A 16,181-nucleotide genomic window follows, 5' to 3' on the forward strand; every position below is an offset into this window, starting at 1 on the left:
AAATGTGTGATTTCATTGCCGTATGATGCATTTCCACTAGCTTGCCTTGCCTTGCCTCGGCACGGCACAGTTAAGTTGAGTTTCCACTAGCATAGTACCTGGTACCAGGTACTTTTTTTTAGTATCTATTCTGACAAGGTTCCAAGTGGTGTATGGAATGAAATATGTGCCACCAGAAACAGAATTTGAATCGTTTATATTTGAATTTGAATCGCTAAACTTGAATAATTGCATTAAAAAACTGAATTTGAATCACATAATTTGAATTTGTATTGTTTAATTTGAATTATTGCATGGAAAAACTGAATCTGAATAGTATCATTTGAAATTGAATTATTTAAATTCAACACTCCATATGTTTTTGCATTCAGTTCTCACGATTCAAATTCAGTTCTCAAAATTCAGATTCAGTTCTCAAAATTCAGATTCAAATTACTGCGACATACATCCGGTTAGTTCAAGGATGAAGGAAGAGCAATCGAGCGCAGATACAGGATCTGCCGGCTTGGCGTTGTTAACAGCTGCCACGAACGGCTTCCTTAACCACTGGCTGCAGCTCTATCCTACCGGTAATTTGCGTTAGTTTGTTTACTTGACTGGGTTTGTTTATGTGCTACTGGTTAGCAGATGAGAGGCTGACAAACTCTCATCTCATCTCTCATTGCTAAGTTAACGTTAGCCTACATTTACGCTACCTTAGCTGAAGCAGCCGGATAGATCTGAGTTTGTCAGCCTCTCATCTGCTAACCAATAGCACATAAACAAACCCAGTCAAGTAAACAAACTAACGTAAAGTGAAACTTACCGGTAGGATAGAGCTACAGCCAGTGGTTCATGAAGCCGTTCGTGGCAGCTCTTGTAGTTTGAAATCAAGACGAACACATTATTAATTAATTCATCTGTTAACCTTTCCTGCTTTATCTCCTGATGGCACACACATGACAGGCTGTTTTTGCTGAAGAGAATTGGGCTTTATTAGCTGATTGCACAGTAACATTCAACACGCTCACTATCTGCTCCGGTCACCGTCACTATTCATTCACCGGCACACATGTAAACAAAAACCCGACTTCCGCTCACGGGCTAGCGCCACGCCTCGGCTGCGCGCACGCACTCACTGACTCACTCGCCTTGTCCCAAAGCTGTCTGGTTACACATTAGAGTTAAGGCTCATCCCACAACATATCTCTTCTATTGGAACAGCAGCGGAACTTCAGTGTTGTACTGTTTGAATGGCGGGTGGCAGTGTTAAGCTTCATTAAGGGTCGCGGGGGTGCTGTGCCAATCTCAGCTGACATTCAAAGTTAAAATAAATAAAACATTCATACTACAGAGACTTTCAAACTATCAGGTCAAAACGTTTACATTAGAAAAGAAAGTAACGCGTCAACAACAAATCTATCGATCACACCAAATATCTAATGACGGAGCCGTCTGAGCCAGAGGATCGTTTCAACAGGGCAGGCCCAGATAAGGCTGCTCTGTGCCGGGCACTGCACGCACCGAGTGTCCACTGAGGCGGAGCCGATCACAAAGTCGCTGCCAAACTATAAATAGATCACATCTTAATACACAAACCACATTTTTGAATTCCAAATCAAATCAAATTATATTAAAACCGCGTTCTGGGACACAGAAAAATATTTATTTCAGGTTTGTTTTCTCTGCTGCTGTGTTCTGGCGAAATCCAAAGCGATTATCCTGTATCTGTGCTCGATTGCTCTTCCTTCATCCTTGAACTAACCGGATGTATGTCGCAGTAATTTGAATCTGAATTGTGAGAACTAAATTTGAATCGTGAGAACTGAATGCAAAGACACATGGAGTGTTGAATTTGAATAATTCAATTTCAAATGATACTATTCAGATTCTGTTTTTTAATGCAATTATTCAAGTTTAGCGATTCAAATTCAAATATAAACGATTCAAATTCAGTTTCTGGTGGCACATATTTCATTCCATAGCGGTGCCCTCACAGGAAGAGACGTCACAAGAATTAAGCCGAACATTGCAGAACTGTAGATCAGTTAAGACTTAAAGGACTCATATACCCTATTTCTAGAAGTTAACCTAGTTCCATGCTTTGGTCAAAATAAATAATAATAATAATGAAGCACGATAGCAGTTCAATCACCCTGCCTAGACAGTCCTGTTCAGAACGGTCGTTTTTGAGTGCCTGTCTCTTTAAATGCAAATGAGACACAGGAAACTATGTCAGCGTCACTGAGGCTCTGGTAGCTAACAGCAGTTAGCATTTGGAAAAGCGACCCTTTGCTGTCTCTAGTCGGCACATTGCCGTCATATATAAAATGTATCCACTGGACAAATCCTCTGAGGCTGGAAGTTTGTGTAGAACTTTTGGACTTTGAACTTTTGGCTTCACTGTGCAGCCAAGAATAGAACACCTTGTGGACTTCCGTTCTTCCTGCCCTCGCCTGCACTCAACATCGCATGTTTTATTTCCTGTACTTAGACTGAGGCAGACTACAAAAACATGACTGAGTCATCTTTTTCACACTTACTACTCATAGGGCCTCCAGAGTCCCAAATATCAGTATCAAAATAATTAAAATGTTGATTTTGCATAATATGTCCCCTTTAACAATCCTAAAAATGTGGGTTAATCTCCAACAATTACAAGGAAAATGTTTAAAATCTCAATATTTAACAGTGGAGTCTGGTCTATTTAGCGACAACACTGCTGACCACGAGTGTTGAGCGGCATCACAAACCCTGCCGCTGTATTTCATGGCAGTTTCATGTAGCTGTGCAGTGATGACTCTGCCCACGTTGAGTAGGTACAATTTTTGTAGTGGAAAACCAACCCGAACCATGCCGTGTCGTGGCCAAACGAGTCCAGGTGAGCTGGGACCATGGTGGAAAAGGGCCATTAGAATAAGCCTTTTTATAGGCTTTCGTGGGAAGGGCCTTTCTTAAGAAGGAGGCCGCCATCTTACCCCGGGTTTCCACTGGGAGCATTACAGCAGCGGAACGTCAGCGGCGCGGTTTTGCTTCGTCCTCTACCCGGCGTCAATCCCCACCAGGCGCGTTACGGCAACGTATGGTGCCTTGGGAGCCAGCGGTATTCACGGAAGATCACACTATGATCCTGAATGGACGCGAGATCCCGTGATAGACTGTGTGTATGAATGAAACAACAACACAGCTTCTTTCATTCTCCGACATGGAAGAACTGTTGATCTGGTGTCATAAACGATTTTATGTTTCCCCACTTCAACTATCAGTCTTACATTATGACTCTCCGAGACGCGCTGATTAATTGACGGTTGACCTGGTAGCACCAGTTACGATGTAATGTTGATGTGAAGATGCGATAGGCTATATGACCTGCGTATTGTGTTTTATTTTGAAAGTGGGGTGGAAGTGTTTTACTCTGATTCTGTGTCGGACTTGCTGACTGGTGAGCTCTGCTCTGTTGAGCTTAACACGACTCGGCAGCAGCAACGGCAAAAAATAGAACTGCTATCTATCGATAGCGCTGCGGTGCGGCGAGCCGCTTCTGGGACGCTGCTGAGACGTTCCGCTGCTGTAACGCTTCCGGAGGAAATCCACCTTTATGCTACCATGTTCCTACAGAAACCCAAAGAGAGCTTTTTGCACTTAAGAAGAACAACAACATCCTTTTTGTCATTAATCTGTTGATTATTTTCTCATTTAATCAAGTACTTGTTGTTTCTGACAAAATGTTAGAAAATGTGGAAAAATGCTTTTTTGCCAAATATGTCGTTTCCCACACCTCAAAAAGATGATGTCCTCTAATGTCTTATTTTGTTAACAAATCAGAATAAATCAGATTTAATGATTTCTTTGTTATATGGAGCAAAGTAACCACAAAATGTTCACATTTAAGAAGCTGAAAACTCCTTAATTAGCAAAAAAGCATCCAAACCAATCAAATCCATGATCAAAATAGTGGATAATTGATTAATAATTGATAAATGGGTTAATCGTTGCAGACCTAAACAAAAAAACAAACAAATAAAAAAACAGAAGAAAGAAGAAGAAAGGGGAATTTCTTGTCAACACCTAGAATCCTTCCTGAGTAAAGTTGGTTTATGAACTGTTGCCGTTTCAACATGTTGACACAGAGATACTATGTCAAAACTAAACACACTGTAGCTCCAGCTTCAAAGGACAACTCAGAAACATTATATGTGAGTGATCTTAGAGCAGGAATAAGTGTGAGCAAAGATACAGAATCTCATGTTGACCTAATTATCACTGACCTGTGGTGAGCCTATGGGAACCTGTGGACCTCCCTGTGGCGGCTGAGGAGGAGGAGGAGGCAAGGCTGCTGTTGGCGCCGTTCCACCTCCAGGTGTCGTCATATTCCCAGCTGCTTCCTGCGGACCTGGTGTCTGATTGTTGGCCGGTCTGCCAAACTCTGCTTCCTTCTTGTCCTCAAAGTCCTCGTTGAAGAGGTCGTGCATGTCATCCTCTGGCACAGTGTTGGCGAGCTCATCGATCAGCTCCTGCCACTCCTGGTCATTAAGGTTGATGTCAGAGAACAGTTTGTTTTGATTGGACAGGGACTGGGGATCGGAGGACTCCATTCCGCCTCCATCATCCAGTGGCTCCTGTTTTAGGTCTTTGAGGAGGCCGAAGCTGTCCTCCAGGTCCAAAGAGCCGTTGAGTTTCATATCTGGCAGGTGGCTGCCACCGTTCTTCCCCAGCTCATCTGACGCCCGACCCATGTGGTTGCCGTTACTGTTTGTAGTGTTATTTCCAGTGGAAGTGTTGGGTCCGCCAAGTAAAGGCTTAATGTCCATTTGATGATGCAGAGGAGAGATGGGTGGTACACTGTTACTTGTGTTATTAGGGAGACCTGTTAGCGAATCCAAACCACCAGCACCCTCCTTCCGTACCCGTTTGGTGGTCGGTGAGTAGCTGCCTCCATCGCAGATGCCGTTCTGATCTCCATTGAGGGGTGATCGTGCGCTGTCAAGTTTCCTCTTTACCGTCTCCTGAAGCTGGAACAAATAAGGAAAAAAAGATTAAATCTAGAGGGGCACCATAGACAGGAAAAGATACCAGTATTAAGACATTTTTATGGTCTGGACTTTTTCTTCGTTTTATGTGGTCTTCAAATAAGAAAGGCAGAGTGATTTTGAAAATGAAAATCATTCATTCATAAAATAGATCATTTGTATTTAATGTTATTGGTTCAAAGAATGTCAGGCTCAGGCTGAATGGTGGGCCCCCACACATTTTCACATTACCAAATCTGGCACTCTTTGCAAACAGTTTGGACACCCCTGGTTTAGGGGAAGGATACAGAAAGCTATGTCAGAGATTAAAGCTCTCAGTTTCAACTGTGAGGAACTTGTGAGGAATGTGAAGACCACAGGCACAGTTCTAGTTAAGGCCTGAAGTGGCAGACCAAGAAAAATCTCAGATAAGCAGAGGTGAAGGATGGTGAGTACAGTCACAGTCAACCCACAGACCAGCTCCAAAGACCTACAACATCATCTTGCTGCAGATGGTGTCACTGTGCATCGTTCAACTATTCAGTGCACTTTACACAAGGAGATGCTGTATGGAAGAGTAATGCAGAAAAAGCCTTTTCTCTGCACCCGCCACATAGTCACTTAAGGTATGCTAAAGCACATTTATTCATTTTGGAATAAGGTGCTGTGGACTGATGAAACTAAAGCGGGCTGTCCATGCTCAGAAACCATCAAACCCGACTGAACTGGAGATGTTTTGTAAAGAAGAATGGTCCAAAATACCTTCAGCCAGAATCCGAACTCTAATTGGAAGCTATAGGAAGCGTTTAGAGGCTGTTATGTCTGCAAAAGGAGGATGCACAACATTTTTCTTTTGTGGTGCCTAAACCTATGCACTTGCCTAATTTTGATTAAATAATTCTTGCACACTTTCTGTCAATCATATAAACTTTATTTCACTGTGTTTCTCGCCTATATGATATATTTAACTGATATTTCTTATCCAAACGACCAATGATTTATAAAGGAAATTCATGAACATTTATAGGGGTGCCCAAACTTTTGCACACCACTGTAATGATTACCCCACTGAGCTCCTACACAGAGACTGCACACATGTGTATGTGTGCAGGAGTAACAAGAGACATTGAAGCAGCACAGCGAGTTCAGCCGTCCCAGTGAGATGGACTCCTGGTTTAGGAAGTATGAAAATGTAAAAAGAGCAATTCATACTATCTCTTCTCCTTCATCTAACTCACTCTTAGCCTTAGCCTAGCTGCCTCCATCCTGGCACAGACTGCATAACAACAGGGTGCTAATGAATGCTGGCTGGCAGTAAATTACTATGGGTGGGAGAGGAGAGGAGTTATGGAGGGACAGCAAACAGAATCTGAGAGGTAAGGCAAACAATGGGAGGGAACAAACCAAGACCACAGTAATGTACAATTCTCTATATCTAACATCACAAAAACATGTCTTATTCAACAGAACCATAATTATACTTCTATCATGATAAAGTATGAAGTGTGTAGAGCAGGGGTCTCAAACTCAAATGACCCAGAATATGCCATCATGATATTGCAACAACAGTATTAGTGACACTATTTCACAGCCATTTTTATTGCTTTTATTTATTTTATTGTCTTTATATGTATGAATTTTATATATATATATATATATATATATATATATATATATATATATATATATATATACATATACAGTATATATACATATATTTATATACGTATACAGTTTATTTTATTTATATATATATAATTTCATTTTCATCATAAATATTTGTATATATTATATAAAACATTTATGATGCAAAATGAAAACAAACAGTAATGACTCATGACTTCTTTGAATTGATTTGAGGGTGGCCCCCAAATTTGAGACTGCTGGTCATATAGATATTTGTTAGGGCTGGACAATAATGGCAAACATAATAATCATGATTATTTTGATTGATATTGAAATAATTATTAATAAATAAAATTATTAATTGATTTCAAAACTTGAGTATTTATTGAAGCACCAAAACTCAACATGCAAAAAACACTAATAACACAAGCCTGGGTAGCACTGGACACCCTGTAGAAGATTCTCTGAAGATTCACGAGTGAGTGACGGCGTCTGCGAACGACTTCACAAGTGATTCACAGAACGTGGCAGTTCCACTCCCGGCCGCCACGCTCGCTGCTGAACTCAACTGAACTAAGAAAGGAACAAATCAGTTCATGAAGTGATCCCAGTCAGTTCGTTCACTCAAAAGATCAGTTTAAAATCACTTTTGGGTGCAGATTGTTATAAAAGATCGTTTTTGCGAGAAGCCACGGGTATGAGGTTAACAACGTTAACATTAATTACCTCTCATGGCGTCCAATGTTGGGAGTAACGGCGTTATTTTTTCAGTAACGGAGTAATCTAATTAATTACTTTCCCTATCGTTGCAACCACTGTGCGAGATACAGGGGGGTCTGGGGGGGTTAGACCCCCCTGATTAACACTCGAGACCCCCTGAAAGCCTCAAATGCAACATTTGAGCGGGGTCTAAACTAGGGCTGGACGATAAATTTAATTTTATTCATGATTTTGATTTTGGCTTCTCACGATCATAAAAAGATTAGAATCGAAGAAAAACGATTAATGCGCCGCACGGCGTGGCGTGTATGTAAATTCCTATGCTACAAAAACACCTTGAATGCACCAGTGTTACGTGCAGATGCAGCTAGCGAGTGACGTGTGTGGATCAATAATATGAGGAGTGAACGATTGATAACATGGCAGAAAGGCTACAAAGGTAGGAAAATATCAGTTAACTGGAAACATTTCGGCTTCAATTTGACGGACGTCGAGCAAAAGTAAATTGTTTGCAAAGTTTCTTGCGCCGTTGTGTCTGCTCCTCAAGGCAACACGACCAACTTATCCAGTCGCTTAAAGTTCAGTCATAAAGTGGTCTATGACCAGGCGATAAAGCTCGTCAGTCAGCGCCAACACAGTCCTCTATTAAGGACACTCTTTACAATGCCGTCCCATATCCCACCACGTCCACAGACATCAAGGGATAACGGAGGCTATTAGTGTGTTTTGCATGTTGTAAATTTTTGCAAATTGTGCAGCAGTGCAAGTAGATTGGTTATTGTTTGTTTTTATTGTTACTTGAGTTACTATAATTTGAATGAATGAAGCACAGCGGTGCTTTCTGACAGTCACACATCAGCTGCAGTGAGAGAGCAGAGGTGGAGATGATTAATGACAACACCATTGCAAATGTGATGATGATTGGCTGGGTGGATGGTTGCCCTGCTCGCGCTGTCTCACTGTACACTTTAAGACCAGTCAGGGAAACATAGCGTTTTCAAAGTACCGACACTACTTCTTGCTTACTGAGGTCAAGAATGTGTATGTAACAACCACCCCAAGCCCAGATGCAGTTAGCCTGAGCTCCAGCGGCTTGTGTTTCGGCCGAGCTGAACATGCTGATTGTAAGGTATGTTGTTGAAAACATGCTACCCCTGTCCACTGTGGAGTCATTCAGAGTAGTGGTGGGCGGATCGATCCAAAAACATCCAAAACAGCTGTGGTGGCACTGACTGACGAGCTTTATCGCCTGGTCATAGACGACTTCATGGCTGAACTTTAAGTGATTATGTTGGTGGTGTTGCCTTGAGGAGCAGACACGACACAGCGGGAAACATTGCCATTAGGCAACATCATTAGGAAACACAAAATTATAATATATATTATATATAATTATAATATTTTTATGATCGCGAGAAGCCAAAATCAAAATCATGATAAAAATTCAATTCAAGTCCAGCCATAATGAATGTGTGTGTGTATCTGCTGTTTTAAATCAGTAGCTGCTCCAGTCTGCAGCTTTTTTCTCTCCCTCTTGCACCGCTCTTCGCCACACTTGCATTCAACTTTGATATCAAGTGGGGGACCACACAATATCTTCCCCATGTGTCTGAGACTACTGATGTAGAGTAAGAAGTAACACAGTTAGTTAGTGGCGAATCATAGACTAAAATGTGGATGTGGTCTTCTGGTGTTTTTGATGAGAACTCCATGATAAAGTGCTGTATATGTATGTGAAAACATCATGACAGTCAAAATGGAAGTTAACATTTCTGTGGGTGACATCACTTGCAGTTGCCACTTGGAGGAATTGGCTTAGTTTTAATAGGAATAATTAAAGTGTGATGGGGAAAAAAAAAAACATTCTGTGCATTTTAATCATCGCTCAATCTCAATTTTACTCTCAACTCCTGTTAATTTCAATCCCAAATTAATTATGTGGAGAAAAAGCAAATGCTGTTGAGATGACAGATGGGAAGAAGGAACCTCATAAATGATAAAAAGGTTTCCAAGGTATAGAATGTCCTTCCACAAATCTATTAGGCTCACCTCAAAAAAAAATAGGGATATACATTCACTTTATTAAAAATATATGAGGAATATTATGTGTGTATTCATGTGAGGACAATTTAATAATATAGTACACACAGTATATGAAGATGCATTTAGTAAATGTAAAAAGAAAAAAAATATACTATTTTGAAAAATAATTATTGTTTCAGTGATTCTTACCCTGAAGTGTCAAGTGTGCTATTTATGCTCAAAAGCACAGAATTTATCCAAAAACCTACTTTGTTAGGAGCAGTTTAAGTTGCATACAGACTACACATCTACATTTCAAACAGCTCTGCATGTGAAAAATATTCAACTATTGGCACTAGTTATAGACTGCGTGTGTGTGTGTGTGTGTGTGTGTGTGTGTGTGTGTGTAAACACACGCTTGGCTCTTTGTTATTCATATGGAACAATAGACAAAATATATTCACACTGTATTCTGACCCTGAGATTTTTTTGATTTTTTACTTTCTTGGTTTAGTGGTTTTGTGTGTGTAGTGAGGAGAGGGGATGTCATTCAGGTTGACTTTTCCCTCTGTGCTTCACTATGATTGACACCCAGACTAATTACTAAATATTATTTATAATGGCTGCCAAAAATACAGTCTACGTATATATGTGTGTGTGTTGAACTCTAATGCTGGTGTAGCAATTACAAGAACAACTGTGAAAAACACAGGAAAAACACCCATCTCCACTGTCACGACACAGCTTCATCAAGTGCAATAAGCAATTCTCCTGCAATCAATGGGTTTCAATAATTCAGGTGTACTGTATGCAGGCTTCTCTCTCTCTCTCTCTCTCTCTCTCTCTCTCTCTCTCTCTCTCTCTCTCTCTCTCTCTCTCTCTCTCTCTCTCTCTCTCTCTCTCTCTCTCTCTCTCTCTCTCTCTCTCTCTCTCTCTCTCTCTCTCTCTCTCTCTCTCTCTCTGTGTGTGTGTATCTGTATTGTCTTTTCTGGCATTTACTGACCTTGTCAGGACCAGTAGTCCATATAGACATATGGAGAACAAAACCTGGTCCTGAAGAGGCAGAAACTCATTTCTCAGGAACTGGTTTAAGGCTATGATTTGAGTTGTGGTTAAGTTTAGGGTTCGGAATACAGCCTCAGGGGGACACAAGCCAGTGTCTTTTTGAGCTGGTCCAAAGCCCCTTTTACACGGCATCCGGTGTAAAACTTGTGCCAAAACCAAAATATGTGAATCGAACCTACGACTTTCCTACCGGATCGGTCGAGGCCCGGGTTAACAACGACCACCATTGGTGACGATAACCTACAGGGTAACAGTGGGAATTGGGCTACTGTTGGTCAAAGTCGAAGGAGGAGAGGAGGAAGGCGTGTTCAGAAGCAGAGAGAGAAGAGGAAAGGCAAGAGGCTGGGACTGAGAGTAGGAACTTTGAATAGTGGGACGATGGCAGGAAAAGCTAGAGAGTTGGTTGACATGATGCAGAGACGAAAGGTGGATATACTGTGTGTCCAGGAAACGGTGGAAAGGTAGCAAAGCAAGAAGCTATTGGGTTTTAAGTTGTATTACTATGGTATTGATAGGAAGAGAAATGGAGTAGGGGTTATCCAAAAGGAGGAGTTTGTTAGGCATGTCCTGGAGGTGAAAAGAGTATCAGATAGACTGATGAGTCTGAAGCTAGAAATTGAAGGTGTGATGCTAAATGTTGTTAGTGGCTATGCCCCACAGGTGGGATGTGAGTTGGAGGAGAAGGAAACATTCTGGCATGAGGTAGATGAAGTGATGCAGAATATCCCCAGAGGTGAGAGAGTGGTAATTGGTGCAGACTTCAATGGACATGTTAGTGCAGAAATAGAGGTGATGAAGAAGTGATGGGCAGGTTTGGTATCCAGGACAGGAACACAGAGGGACAGATGGTGGTAGACTTTGCAGGATGGAAGGATGGAAATGGCTGTAGTGAACACTTTTTTCCAGACGAGGCAGGAGCAACGTAACTTATAAGAGTGGAGGTAGGAGCACACAGGTAGACTACATCTTGTATAGATGATAATAATGTGAAGGAGATCAGTGCAAATTAGTGGTGGATGAGAGTGTATCCAGACAGCATAGGATAGTGGTTTGTAGGATGATTCTGGTGACAAGGAAGGTGTAGAGAACAAAAGCAGAGCAGAGGACAAAGTGGTGGAAGCTGAAAAGAGTGTTGTATGGTTTTCAGGGAGGAGCTGAGAAAGACTCTGGGTGATCAGGGAGAGCTTCTAGATGACTGGTCAACTACAGCTTATCCAAAGAGACAGACAGGTAGGAGAGCACTTGGTGTGTCGTCTGGAAAGAAAGTAGATAAGGAGACTTGGTGGTGGAATGGGGAAGTGCAGGAGTAAATAAAGAGAGAGAGGTTAGCAAAGAAAAAGTGGGACACTGAGGAGACTGAAGAGAGCAGACAGGAGTGCAGGGAGATGCAGCACAAGGTAAAGGTAGAGGTGGCAAAGGCCAAACAAAGGGTGTATGATGACTTGTATTCTAGGTTGGAAAGTAAGGAGGGAGAGAATGATTTATACAGGTTGGCAAAACAGAGAGACAGAAATGGGAAAGACGTCCAGCAGGTTTGGGTGATTAAGGACATAGAGGGACATGTGTTGACAGGTGACACAGAAGTAATGGGAAGATGGAAAGAGTACTTTGAAGAGCTAATGAATGAGGAAAATGAAAGAGAGCAAAGGGTAGAAGAGGTGACTATTGTGGACCATGAAGTAGCAGAGATTAGTAAAGGTGAAATGAGGAGGGCATTGAAGAGGATGAAAAATGGAAAGACAGTTGGTCCTGATGCTATACCTGTGGAAGTATGGAAGTGTCTCGGAGAGGCAGCAGTCAAGTTTCTGGTTAGATTATTCAACAGGATCTTAAAGTGAGAGGATGCTTGAGGAATGGAGAAGAAGTGTGATGGTGCCCATTTTTAAGAATAAGGGAGATGCTCAGAATTGCAGTAACTATAGGCATAAAGTTGATGAGCCGAACAATGAAGTTATGGGAAAGAGTAGTGAAAACTAGACTGAGAGCAGAAGTCTGAAGCAACAGTGTGGTTCCATAATAATGCTGGTAGAGAAATACTGGTCAGAGGGAGCTGCATTGTGGATTTGTAGAGCTAGAAAAAGTATCAGCAGGTTGCAGAGAGAGGAAATAATATTTCAAAACTCTGTCCTGCTCTCTTTCGGCCACTGAATAATCCATCTTTTTGTTGTTTTTGTGACGATGAAGTAACACGTTAGCATAAAGATCACTAGCTTTAACAGTTTAATTTCGCACTGCACACAATCAATAACTGCTGGAAAGTTCCACACACTCTCTCTTCCTCCCTCCCTCTCTCTGTGCGTGCATATTAATTAGCCATGTGTATTCTCCGTGATCGTCAGCTGATTGGCCGAAAAAACAACAAAAGCTCTGGAATGTGAGATCACCACACCCAAACTAGGAGTGATTCACAGCGATAAAACAACGTTAATTCAAACACAAAGATTATGGTTTTAAGACCCACAATACTGTGATTTAAAGCATGTAGTGGCTTCTTACAAACTTCAAGTTGAACGATTTTGAGAATCCCTCATTTAGAAAAAAAAAACTTTTTTCATGTTTTACTCGTTTTGCGCTGGGCCGACTTGCGCCCTCTTTGTCCGTGGCGGGTCACATATGGTACTGTATGAGGAAGTCTGGAGCATGGATGTATTATATGAACTGGATAGAGCACCTCCACTTTGCTTCCGTTCATTCCTATGAAGCTGCTCACCCAGCGCATATGCCAAAAAAGTTTTTGACTTCCGTGTTTATTTCCGGGTTATGGGGCCCATAGAGCATGCGCAGTTGTGTCACTACCATAATGTCTCTTGGCTATGTGAACGAGCCACCCGCGTTGTCGACTTCCTCGGCACGTACATGAACAGCGAAAGGCAGAGTACGCTAATGACGTGAGCTAGTGGACTTCATGAATACCGACGTCACGTTAACTTCGGCTTTAAACAATGGATTTGTAAATAAATGCAAAATTAAGTGAAGTGACCGCAGGTCTCAGTGCATCACACGGTCACAGCTCCACAGTCCACACCGTCATCAGTGTCACTGTGATAAAGTGCAGCATGTCAGTCTCGTCTCCTCAATGAATCCACACAGCAGCTCGTTAATACATCGATAATACGTTTGAAAATAAATGCTAATGAGCGACGAATAAATAACTAAAACCTGCTTTGTCATAATATTTTAAAAATTTAAACGAAATCCCCTCATTGTCTTCATTTATTCACATTTCTCATAAAGTTTTCATGTCGTACGGTTCACTGACAGCAGCGCTGTTCCCGAGACGCCACATGACCGCGCTTTGCTGTGCTCGTACACAGCTGTGACGTCACTCTGAGAAATAAGATTTGTCTGGGCTTTTTATGGCCTTTAGGAATGTTTTTCAAACATGAAACTCCATGAATTAAAAATATAGAATATAAAGATTTATAAAAGCCTGTGTCCATGTCTCGAGGTGTCCTGTGGACACTTTTACACGCATCTCTTTTACTATTGCGGTCAATGGGAAAATTGCTTTTTGGGCCCAATGGGATTTTTTTGTTGCAGTACCCACAGTGGCCACCATGCAAAAAATTGTCTTCAAGGCAGAGGGGGCGGAGCTCTATCCAGTTCATATTATACATCCATGGTCTGGAGTGGCAGAGAAGTATGTTAGACTAGTGCAGGACATGTAAATGTGACACAGTGGTGAGGTGTGTTGTGGGTGTGATAGGGAAGTTCAAAGTGGAGGTGGAACTACATCAGGGATCAGGTCTGAGCCCCTTCTTGTTTGCACTGGTGATGGACAGGCTGACAGATGAGGTTAGACAGGAAAATCCATGGACTATGACGTTTGCAGATGACATTGTGATCTGTAGTGAGAGGAGAGACCAGGTGGAGGAAAAGCTCAAGAGGTGGAGATATGCTATAGAAAGGAGAGGAATGAAGGTTAGTCGCAGCAAGACAAAATACGTGTGTGAATGAGAGGAACCCAAGTGGTAAAATAGTATTAACCAGAATGAAAGCAAAGGTAAATAAGCGATGCTGTATGGTCTAGAGCAGACCTGGGCATTCTATGGCCCGCAGGCCACATACAGCACTTTGGGTATCCCTGTATGACCCACGGTATGTCAGATGATGCATTACAACTGTGTTGCTTTTATTTTGAAAAGCCTGAAGTATGGACGCACGAGGGTCATGTTTGAATATATTCATGACACCACAGTAATATAGTATAATAGTATTCATTATATAGTGTAGTAATATGATATTTTCAATAGAATTGAATTGATTAAAAACTGCATTTTCCTTTTTTTTAACGAAGAGATAAAATTAATATTGAGCAGAATTAATTCAGCCCATTGGTCCGGCCCCTCTTGGTATAGAGACAGTGGCACGGAGGAAAAGACAGGAAGCAGAGCTGGAGGTAGCAGAGATGAAGATGTTGAGGTTCTCTTTGCGAGTGACGAGGATGGATAGAATCAGGAATGAGTTGATCACAGGAACAGCACATGTTTTGGAGTCAGGGGCCTCATGTATAAAAGTGGGTGCAGCTTTCATACTGAAAGAGGGCGTACTCACAAAATTTGAAAGGTACGTACGCAAAGAAATTTTCAGATTTATAAAACCATGCATACGCCGAGTCCGGCGCACATTCTCTTTATACATCCCATCAAACATGGAACTGAGCGCAGGTGAATGAGAACACACCACGCCCTCGTTCCACCCACACATTAATATACAAATGACTCTAAAACGCACTCTCTGACGCCTCCTTCCTGAAGAACAATGACAAATGCGGCAGCAAAGGAGGAAAATAAAATAAAAAGATGGAAAGTGTGCGATCAACGCATCAATTTATATAATGTATAAATATGAAAAAAATATATTATTTTGTTTTTTTTGTTTTGTTTTGTTAAAAAAAACTGGCAGTGTCACGCGTCACCATCCAGTTACGCACACACGCATTGCGCACAGAATAAGCAGATAGAGCTCATTGAGTTACTGTATAATGATTCATTACTGTCACTGATTGTGTTGTGGACGCTGGGGAGGGAGGAAGAGGGAGGTGTTGATGTCTCAGGTGTGCCGGAGTCTCCAGCGGCTGACGAGCGCACCTGCATCTGCTGTCTCTCAAACGTACGATGGTGTATCATTGTTGTTTGTCACAGAATAATTCATGTTTGTCACTGTAGACACATTAATAATATTATTTTGAAACACTGTGATAAGTTTAAGAGCTTAATATTGCAGCGTCTCCATCTGACAAGAGTTTGTGGAGCGCTCCGCAAATTCTCACGGCAGCTCGAGACTTTGTGCTGCGGTCCGCAAAGTTCCACGCCAAGTACATTTTTATAAATGCCATCGTGTGCGGGAAAGCAAGCGTATGCCGTCTTTTTGTGCATACGCACATGAGGCCCCTGGTCAGAGAGGCCAGAATGCGATGGTTTGGTCATGTAAGAGGAGGAATAGTGAATATAGAAGGATGCTGGAGGGAGCAGCCGAAAGGAAAAAAAGAAGAAAAGAAGAAGTTAAGTTTAGGGTTCGGCATTAACTGGTTATGGTAAAGGTTATGGACGCTTTGTTTGGGCTGTAAAATAAACGTAAGTTCATGCAGTATCCTAAGAAGAATTGATGTGTGTGTGTGTGTGTGTGTGTGTGTGTGTGTGTGTGTTTGTCTTTATTACATTGTGGGGACATCAACCTGACAGCACAGTCACAGTGTGGGGACCAAAAACATTGTGGGGACCAAATTGCTGGTCCCCACCATGATAAGCTTAAATTCAG

General features: G+C 41.8%; 1 protein-coding gene across 1 annotated transcript in view; it reads right to left on the reverse strand.

The window, feature by feature from the left end:
• Positions 1–16,181, reverse strand: part of maml3 (mastermind-like transcriptional coactivator 3) — a gene marked incomplete at both ends in the record, with an annotated part of 177,532 nt that overhangs the window by 64,849 nt on the left and 96,502 nt on the right. Inside the window, one exon of the mRNA XM_083909129.1 lies at positions 4,248–4,991. Within this exon, the coding sequence (XP_083765255.1) occupies positions 4,248–4,991 (744 nt within the window). The remainder of the gene's footprint in view (positions 1–4,247; positions 4,992–16,181) is intronic.

This window comes from Microchirus variegatus (assembly GCF_963457635.1).
Source record: "Microchirus variegatus genome assembly, chromosome: 23".
In the NCBI taxonomy this organism is placed as follows: domain Eukaryota; kingdom Metazoa; phylum Chordata; class Actinopteri; order Pleuronectiformes; family Soleidae; genus Microchirus; species Microchirus variegatus.